The sequence below is a fragment of the Glycine max genome, chromosome 15, assembly GCF_000004515.6.
Source record: "Glycine max cultivar Williams 82 chromosome 15, Glycine_max_v4.0, whole genome shotgun sequence".
Lineage (NCBI taxonomy): Eukaryota > Viridiplantae > Streptophyta > Magnoliopsida > Fabales > Fabaceae > Glycine > Glycine max.
The window spans coordinates 33256221-33266461 of record NC_038251.2 but is presented as its reverse complement, the minus strand read 5'-3'; the positions used below and the strand labels follow the sequence as shown (position 1 = coordinate 33266461).

General features: G+C 33.8%; 1 protein-coding gene and 1 pseudogene across 2 annotated transcripts; one reads left to right on the top strand and one right to left on the bottom strand.

The window, feature by feature from the left end:
• The first annotated feature begins 232 nt into the window (after positions 1-232).
• On the top strand, positions 233-2853 carry LOC100787469 (NAD(P)H dehydrogenase (quinone) FQR1-like; annotated as a pseudogene).
• Positions 2854-2928: 75 nt separating this feature from the next.
• LOC100786929 (protein Jade-1) lies at positions 2929-5208 on the bottom strand. 2 transcript variants are annotated; one of them, XM_006597915.4, is made up of 2 exons: positions 4097-5208; positions 2929-3195 (listed from the first exon to the last, which is right to left on the bottom strand). In XM_006597915.4, the coding sequence occupies exons 1-2, from the start codon at positions 4997-4999 to the stop codon at positions 3151-3153; spliced, it is 948 nt and encodes a 315-aa protein (XP_006597978.1). In that variant the 5' UTR covers positions 5000-5208; the 3' UTR covers positions 2929-3150. The 2 variants fall into 2 exon arrangements, with proteins under 2 accessions (XP_006597978.1, XP_003546630.1); XM_003546582.4 differs by having other exon boundaries at positions 2929-3201; positions 4097-5192.
• Positions 5209-10241: the final 5033 nt, after the last annotated feature.

The following is a 10241-nucleotide window of genomic DNA, read 5'->3' as shown; positions in this document are numbered from 1 at the left end:
AAAACGTAAAGGCTGGGTGTGTGTTTTTTAATTTAAATTTAACCCCCCATTCAGTTAATTGCTGGGTGCATCAGCAATGTTGCTGGGTGCACCTAGCAACACCCAGGGAGTAATGACCTGAATTTTTTTGTGATTCGTGATTTAAGCCCATAACGAAACGCAGGAAAAAAAATTGAAGCCCAGTTACTTTAGAAGATCATCATCAGTATCGTAAAAAAAAATATCATCATCAATGGCCGTCCAAGTTTATATTGCGTAAGCATTTTTCTATAGTTATTCACATGAGAGGAATTTTCAGTGTGAGAAAAAAAAACATGAGAGGAATTTTGTTAATCTTTAATAAAAAATGAATATTTACATTACACTGACAGGTACTACTCATTGTACGGACATGTGGAGAGACTAGCAGAAGAAATAAAGAAAGGAACCAATTGTGTTGAAGGCGTTGAGGCCAAACTATGGCAGGTACGTATATTTATTTTCAGTTTACATGAAATACATTATTTACCCTGTCACATATAATTAAAATTCGTGAGCGTTGGTAACAATTATTTTAAAAATCATATTAGAGCGATTTCTAAATTGGTTTATTACAATAACAGTGTATTTAAATTAAACTCTATTCCCCATTCCTAATCCTATCATTCCTATGTATTCAATTTTATAAATGTATAAAATTGTAAATAACTGAGCAAAGTTCATTCCTGAGCTAAGGTTCGCTTTTCCTTTTAGGCTTAGCACATGAAATACAAGTTTTTTTTGGTAATTATATTGGAGTTGCTGTGTTAGTTGTGGTAATTGGTTTCAATATTATTGTTCAACCACTTTTCATAAGGTTGGTTTTGTAACTTGTGTTCAATTTTCTCTACATTGGGTTTTGGCCATAGTTTCCAATGGTTCATGGCCTCTCAGAACCTCTTTTTAAGACTTCAGTCTCTGTTCTTTCAATCTTTGTTCTTTCGATGAAATCATGTAGCAAGTTTTCCTATATTTTGTAGTCTTATTCCATTGAGACATTTACAGCTGTGTGTGTGTGTGTGTGTTATATATTCTTCAGCCAGCCTTGGGCATTAATTTCCAAAGATTTTAAAATTTATTGTGTTAATATAAACACATGAGCAGGTACATGAGACATTACCAGATTAAGTGTTTGGCAAAAGGAGAAAACCAACCAGGAGTGATGTACCAATGATTACTCCCAATGATTTCTCTAAGGCATAATTTTAAATCGATCTGATGAAAGCATTGGATCACTAGTCAATGGTCAAACTAGTGGATCATTAATTGAATCGCATAATCAGGAATTATAGTGTTATAAATAATTATATATAATTTATATAATATATATATATATATATATATATATATATATTACATTTGTTAATGTTGTATCAACAAATAGTCTCTAGTTTGCTATAGGTGGTGAGTTCGAATCATGGCAAGGGTGTTTTTCCAGTATTCATGTTTAAATGTATGCCACATCCAGCAGTGACCCGAAACCCGCGGTTCATCCGGAAACTCAGCCTGGTCGCACAGATTGCCCCGATTATGCAGCATGCACCAATGACCAACAACCCTTAGTTCAGCAGTTCATTCGGAAACTCGGCTAGGTCACACAGGTCGAACCAATTTCCACCAAGTAGATCGCATGCCCAACCCCATAGGGTTTTAAAAAGCTCCAAGGTTGATGGATTTGTCTTCGGCTTTAGTTTAAAGCCTTTCTAGATGCAAGCGGAGGTTTATGGGAAACACAACAACTTGCAGGCAAACTTGTTGGAATCTTCTACAGCACCAGATCCCAAGGTGGTGGGCAAGAGACTACAGCATAAGACCCTCTGTCTAAACACTTGGTTTCTTGATCAATTTCGTTAATGGTGTTGACATTTGCTAAACAGTCATTGAGCACTAAGAAAACAAACAAAATTTATTGAAAAAATACACCTTTTTTTTTTGGATAAGTATGTTGTGAGTATGAAGTATATATCTGTTTTTTGAATGATTAATTTTTGTTGGAAAATTTGATTAGTCACTTTAAGTGAGATCTTTCCTGGGTTATGTTTGTTTCATCTACAAACTTATAACCCGAGCCGAGACTCTGCTTAAAAGACCCAAATCATATTCCACTTAAATCAACATGATGCTAAAATGTAAAAACTATAGGCTCTTTTAATGAGGATCCTAAGATACCTATTAAGTAATCAATAGGAGAAAAGTTTTTAATAGAAATCATGGCAGAATATATATGTAACATTTTTCTATAAATAAAAAATTACTTCTGGTTTCTTAATCGAACATTGTGAGAACATAAAAATCTTTCAATCTTACCTTTTTAAGTAATTGTAAGTATATAATGTATTAAATAATACTGACTAGTGTCTTTAAGGAAGATCTTACGGAATATTAATGATGAGAAATTGTGGGATGAGTATGCCTGGCTTACTGCTATAGCTCAACCGGTTCATCATGGAATGTTATTTGTTCCAATTGGATACACATTTAGTGCTGGAATGTTCGAGATGGAGGAACTAAAAGGTGGTAGTCCATATGGTTCCGTGGTTCAGGAACTTATGCTGGTGATGGTTCAAAACAACCAAGCTTGAGCTGGAGCAAGCATTCCACCAAGGCAAGTATATCGCCAACATCACAAAGAAGCTCAAGGAAGCTGCATAATGTTGATCCAATATTCTTGAAAACCATTCACATTATATTTTAGTCCCAGAATGAGTTTTGAATTCTGTTTTATAGGTGCTTGCATTGCATGTTATAGTCTTTTTCTTTTTAAAAAGGAAATGTTTTGTATTGAGTCTATTTTTTGTTACACGGTGCAGTGGTTATTGAAATTTGTTGAATAAAAGAAGTTTGTCTTGTGTCGTGTACACCATTATTTTTTTTCACTTTTATTTTCCTTTTTTGTTATAACAAACTCAATTTGATCACAATTCAACTGTTATTGTTCTAACGTAACAATGATCACATACTGTCGGCAACAGCCTTCATCTGAAGATTTAGAGCACTAACAAAAAGCATAAAAGCTATCAGCTATGAAGAGTAAAATTACAACAGATTCAAATGATCTTCAAAAGTAACTAACTTTGAATTTCCCTAAGATGGTTAATTAACTAACAGTTTAAAAAAAAACCAAGACTTTTGCTACTTTTCATCTTCGACAGCAACAATTTTGTACTTCCCAGATTGCTGTTGCTGCGTCAAAAAAAGACAAATTAGTTAAACCATATGAATCTAATCCACACCGATAAACTTGTCCACAAAATACCAATGTGCCTAACCAAAAAAACAAATTGGCATCAATACTTTGCACATTTGATTTAGTTTTATTTGAAAGTCAATCATTACGCCTCTATTTGATTCTGCATTTAAACCTTTAAGTGAATATGAGAAATTATAGGTAGCTTTTCCTTTTTTGATCAGTGAGTATCTATTACTTAGATGAAGGAAACTGACGCGATAACATGAAAATGGAATACCAAACACTGATATTAATTAATGTTTGGTTAAACGTTCAAAAAGTATTTTTAAGTGTTGAATGTACTTTTGCAGAGTAAATTCATTGGTTACTCCCAAAAATACATTTGCACACTGGAATTTTGCATAATAACTCAGTTCTGTAAAAGCAATATGTTTGCACATTCTAAAAACTCAATTATGTAAAAACAAAACTTGGTTACTTTTGCCAACTCAGTTTAACCCGAACTTAAATTTTAGAAACATTAATCCAACCATCCACTATAAAATTCATATTGAAGTTATTTGAATGCTATCTTAAGCTTATCGGACACACAAATATGACTAGACAGAGGGAAAACTGAACAAAACCCAATTCCGATTCCAAATGTTGGTCCAATACCAATTAGGAAGATTCAATTCCCTGCACACAAATTATAAAAAAACAACAGCAAACCAAGTACCAAAAACACAACCTGTATAGAAATTATGCAGACAATTGAAACGCAAGTGCAGCAATAAAAAAGCAAGCAGCATTTGGTTGCTGCTGTTTGGTTTATTCAGGTCTTTTCGACTCTTCCTAATTGATTAGGACCAACACCAAAACCAAAAAATAGAGGGAAAAGAGACTTACCTTTTCCCAAACTTGGGTGTGCTTTTTGCAGAAGCCGGCAACTATGGTACCACCCTTCTTCCCTTCCCTGTACTCAATCCAAAGTTCCTCCTTCAGCGCACAAGTGACATGAAACCCCAACCCGCACTTGGGCTCAGAACACACCAAAGCACACCCTTCGCAGGATCCGCAAAGATAGCACCTCTCCTCCCACCTCTTCTTTGGAACCTTGGAGAAGTCGATCCCCTCCCTCCCTTCGGGGTCAAGAAAGAACACTTCCGGCACGAACAGGGCGCACACCACGTGTGCCCACGTCGCGCCACCTTCCTCCTCGGCGGTGGTCCGCTTCATCGCCCCCTCGGTGGAAGGGCACAGCACGCAAGCATTGCAATTGATGTTGCCAACATCATTCTTCTCGAAACGGAAACAGCAGCGTTCGCAGAACCAGTCTCCATCCGGGATGGACTTGGACAGGGGAGTGCCGTAGCAGGAGGCGTGCACCATGAGGTCGCACCCGTCGCAGAAGACTATTGGATCCGCAGGGTCGCCGTCCGTGCTCTGGCACACACAGCATAGAACCCCGTCCTCGTCCTCGGAGTGGTCTTCTTCTAAGTCTCCGTGGTTGTTGGGGCTGGGTGTGTATTCCACATTGAGGTCGAAGGCGGGGACGACGTCATTTGAGGGTGGGCTCTGGGGTTGTAGGGCCCACACTCTTTTCTTGGCGGGGAGGGAATAGTTATAAACGGTTTTGGTGGTGGTGGGAGAGGGTGGAGATAGGGTTCGAGACTCCTTGCGTTTTTTAGCGGGTAAAGGTGAAGAAGAGTCATAATACTGATGTTCTTCTTTTTGTTGCTGTTGTTGTTGCAAGAGTCTTAGTCTCTTGAGGGGAGGAAGGTCGTTGAGGAATGTGGTGGAGGAATCCATTTTGGGGTTAGGTTAGAACATTGAAGGGAAGAAGAGAAGGAAAGTGGTGGAAAGAGGAATTGATTGGGAAGGGAAAGTGTTGTGAGGGAAACGAATTGAAGTTTGGGTTTTGATTCTTTTGAATTGAGATTTGAGAATTGGAGCGGGTTAAGTGAAAAAGGGGAAGGAAGGGAGGGAAGGGAAATTGGGAGGATGGGAGAAAATAATTGGAAGCGGAATTTTTAGAGTGATGAATGAATGAAATTGAAAATAGGGCGGGAGTTCGAACAAACGGCTGTCGTTTTTAGAGTTTGATTAATTAATGAAACAGCGTATTGCAGTACCCGCGCTTTGTTGAGTCATACCATGGGATTAAAATGGAGTTGCACTGAAACGCAGCGTTTTAAGGGTGATGGGTCAGCGTTAATTCTTCTGACCAAGCAGGAGAACATGAGATTAGTGGATTTGGAATTTGGGACCGAAATTTGATGGTTTAGGTGGGAGGAGGGAGAGGGAGTCTAATTTCACTCGAGATTGGCGCATGCAGTTTATAACTAGATTAAAATAATAATGATAATACTAACATTTTACATATAAAGTATAGAATATAATATATAATTTAGCTTTATAAATTTTTTCTATATATATAAATTAAGAAATAAAGATGTTAACAAATAAATTAAATAAATATACGTATAATACTAATTTAAGAACTTATATTTTATACAAACAAAATTATCGCCAAAATATAAACCAGTACACACAAAAGTGATGTAAAATTTACTCATACAATAAATTAAAATGCACAACTCGAACAATGAGACTTTTATGTTATATATTCTTCCAATTAACTATTTTTAATATTTTCTCCCCTATTCCTTTTAAATGTACACTTCACATTTAGTTCTGCAACTAATAAATTTTTTTCACTCTTGATGATTTCAAACTACTCTTTTATATATATTTTTGTATATTTTTTAAAATATTTTTCTTTATTTGTATTAATTGACGACAAATATAAAAAAATATTCACAACAACTCGTACATTATTCAATCAATTAAATATTTTTTTATTTCTTTTACCTATAAAAAAACCAATTAAACTAAATTTTCTCCGTGTATAGTGGAAGTAACCAAATTTTAACTTAAGATTCACATGAACTACACAACTACCTCACCAAATTTTACCCAAATTTTACTTTATCTTTAAATTAATTTTCAATTTTTTTAAATAATAATAATTCAAAATAATTATATGATTATAAATTAAACTATAATTTAAATATTTAAAGTATCTATTTATTATATATTTTAATTATAATATATTATATATATTTAAAACACTTATTTGTTTAAATTTTCATTATATTAAAATAAGCATTTATGTCATACAATTAAAAGTTAAAATACTAATAAATAATAAAATAGATAAGGAAAATGGTGGAAAAAAAGAAATAAACAACAAAAAGTGACTCAAATGATAGATAGTGCAATAGTCTATACAAAGTTAATCTAGAAAATTTATGAGTTTGGGTAAAACAAAAATTAAAGTTGTCTTCATATATAAATATTCTAAATTGTTATAATATATTATATAAAAGAATAAATATGTAAGTTTTTTATCTTAAACTAGAGATCATGTTGTCTTCTAATTTTCTGCTGCTCACATTACATAATTATCTCTAATCCAACAATATTTTACACTGAGGGAATCGAAAGTGGATCCTTCCTCTAAAATAAAAATGTCTTATTGAGAGAGGGAGTGGAGTGAAAATTTTACTCTCCAAGTTAGAGATTCTAATTTGTGGTATAGGAGTATATTTTTTTACAATTCGTGTTTCTTATCTTGTGTGTGAAACAAACACTTTTAAGTTTTCTTATAATCATTAGTTCATTATATGTTAATATATCACATTAAGATAAAAATCATTTTCTATAAAAAAAAATGAAGCTAAAAGTCATTTAACATGAATTTATGAACGTAACACATAAAAAAGCAAGAGAATAATATTTCCAATGACATATCACATTTTGATTTAAATATAGAAAATAAGACATGAAAAAAATATTAGTTTTAATTTATTTATAAAAATAATATGGAATGAAAATTTACTCAATAGGTATATAGATTTTTGGCTAAAATATGTTTTAAATCTCTAATAAATTAATAGAATTTTATTAGTAATTGATCCACAAATATATTCCGTTTTATTTTTATTGCTAATAAGACTAGTTAGTAATAAAAATAAACACGGTATTAAAAATAGACAAAAGTTTTTAGAAAAACTAAAAATCAAATATGAAATTTGTAATATTTTAATTTTTCATGTGTGTGTGGTAGACAATGTTATGCGATTGGATATTATTTTAGACTATTGAAATGGTAAAAAATGAAATGTTACCATAGGATACCTAGACATGGTTAAACTCTTAAGTTTGTAAGCTAAATTCTAGAAAGAATAAGGATAATTAAGAGAAAATTCTTTGGTAGAATAATGATTCATTAATGACCTAAATGTTAATAATTAGATTTTGGTATAGAAATAGAAATTAGTGCAAGTAAAGTTAGAAATTAATGTAAGTAAAGTTAAGGGGGTTTCTCCAACTCTTGAACCATATGCTTGTTTTTGAACTTCCTTGAACCTGTTGTTGCTTTGAAATTTTCGAGCTTGTTGTCATGTTCTGAATCTGCATGCTGAGTCATTTTCCTTAAGTTTTATATGCCAAAAATGAGTTCTTTGCATGCAAAAACATAAAGTTAGCCTAATATTTTACCCAAATTGGAATTTCCTAGCATAAGTTACAAATAAAACAAGTTTAAGTACCTTTAGTAAAATGAAAATTTTGTTACAAAGTTGGAATGAGAGTTAAAGTAGTATGGATGTCATAACCTGCCCTCCGGCGGGGGTGCGATGCGAGACTCAATGATGGGCCAAGGGTGTGTCTTCCATTGAAGGAAAACGCGTGGAGTCGCCACCAACATTTATTTGGAGAAAACGTCAAAAAAACCAAAATGAAAAAGGTCGAGGGTCTGCGTATTTTGAAAATGAGGGTTCGAGAGCCATTTACGCACGGGAAAGGTATTAACACCCCATGCACCCGTCACAAGGGACGACAGTCTCTAATCGAGTGTACAAATCATGACTTCAATATTATTTATTTTCCCTTTTATATTTATTTTTCCCTTTATGTTTTTTTTACTTTTTTGGGATCGACAAGGGTGTTTCCCTCGCTTCTACGTATCCTCGGGTGCGATTAGGAAATCAGACCTACGTAGTTCTTTAAGTCTGAAATTTGTTGGTTAAATCGTTTTTATCTTTTTTGAAAGATTGATTTTAACCGGACAAAAGTCGTTTAAAGCGTTGGACCATGAAACGATCTTTTGATTTTTGAAAAGAGGAGAAATAGTCGTTTAGGCGTTGGACCTTGAAACGATCTATGATTTTTTTATAGGAGAGAATCGTTAAGGCGTTGGACCTTGAAACGATCTCTTGATTTTTTTTTAAGAAATGAAGAAGTTTATGAGTTAGTTGTATTTGGTTTTGGCTCATTAACCTTCAATCCCTTTTTTAAGATAACTTGTGGCGTTAATGGCCGGTTAAACTTATTTTACATTGATGAAAAGAGTTTACTGTAGAAGCAAAGCTTCATGATGAATCAAGAATGGTTCAAAGATGTTTTGATGATAACAAAGGTGATGACAAAAAGCTCAAAGGTCAATCAAAGAATGAGTTCAAGATGTTTAAGATAGAATCAAGAAAGAATGAGTTCAAGATGCTCAAGATAGAATCAAGAACACTTCAAGATTCAAGGATCAAGCTTCCAAGAATCAAGATCAAGATTCAAGACTCAAGATTCAAGAATCAAGAGAATACTTAATCAAGATAAGTATGAAAAGTTTTTTTCAAAAACTGAGTAGCACATGGATTTTTCTCAAAACATGTTTACCAAAGAGTTTTTACTCTCTGGTAATCGATTACCAGATTGTTGTAATCGATTACCAATAGCAAAATGGATTTGAAAAAGTTTTCAAATGAATTTACAACGTTCCAATTGATTTCAAAAAAGTTGTAATCGATTACAATGTTTTGGTAATCGATTACCAGTGCCTTTGAACGTTGAAATTCAAATTCAAATGTGAAGAGTCACATCCTTTCACATAAAAGCTTTGTGTAATCTATTACACTGATTTGGTAATCGATTACCAGTGATTGCTTCTAAATAAATCAAAAGATGTAACTCTTCAATGGTTTTTGACTTTTTCAAATTGGTTTTAAGTTTTTCTAAAAGTCATAACTCTTCTAAATGGTCCTCTTGACCAGACATGAAGAGTCTATAAAAGCAAGGCTTTGTTTTGCATTTTACAAAAAATTCAATCAATTCATTCAATCCAATACAATCCTTTACAAGCCTTGAATCTCTTTGAACTTCTTCTTCTTTCTTTTGTTCCAAAAGCTTTCCAAGAGTTTTCTGGTTTTCTAAACCTTGAAAACTTGTGCTATTCATTCTTTTCATCTCTTGTGTTGATTCCACCTTAAGCAAGGAAATGCCCAGAATCCTCTAGAAGGGCCCAGATTTGATAATTGCTATTTGCACCCCCATTTTTACCAAATGCACCCCTTTTGTGTTTTTATATCGATTTCTTTCCGAAACATCATGGAACTTTATGGATTACACAACAATACTCTTTTTGCCCTCCAGAATGTTGCGGGACTTTACGAATTATGCAATAATGCTCTTTTGGACTTCTGGAATGTTGTGGAACTTTACAGATTGTGCAACAATGTTTGTTTAGACTTTCGGAATGTTGCGAGAGTTTACGGATTACACAACGATGGGTGTTAAACATTTTGAGGTGGTCAAGCGAAGGTCGCAAGCCAACAAATAATGGTCCCCAGACGAAATTAGGGTATGACAATAGTATCATTAGTAAGTCGCATTCTGCATGTATAGTTCATGCCTGAGATTCACACTCCCCAGGTCTTCAGACCATACAAGTCTAATAGAAACAATAATCTTATTCATCAATAATAGATATATCACATCCCATTAGTAAAAAACATTGTTTTCTTGAAAACCAGCATGCAACATGGACAAGCATACATCCCCATAGTTAGGTCCCCTGACCCTAACTATGGTATTAAAAACTGTAAATGATAATAAACTCCCCTCACCTATCATGAGCTCTCTGTCAGTTCCTCTTTGTGTCGCTTAGAGGTCTCTCTCTCGTTCACGCTCGTCAGTCCAAACGCAAAGTTCTATA

Bases quoted from the DNA above. Each gene is read 5' to 3' on its own strand.
- LOC100786929 (XM_003546582.4), bottom strand. From the start codon at position 4,999: ATGGATTCCTCCACCACATTCCTCAACGACCTTCCTCCCCTCAAGAGA. The intron at 3,202-4,096 runs GTAAGTCTCTTT...TTTTTGACGCAG, and splicing joins ACACCCAAGTTTGGGAAAAG to CAACAGCAATCTGGGAAGTA.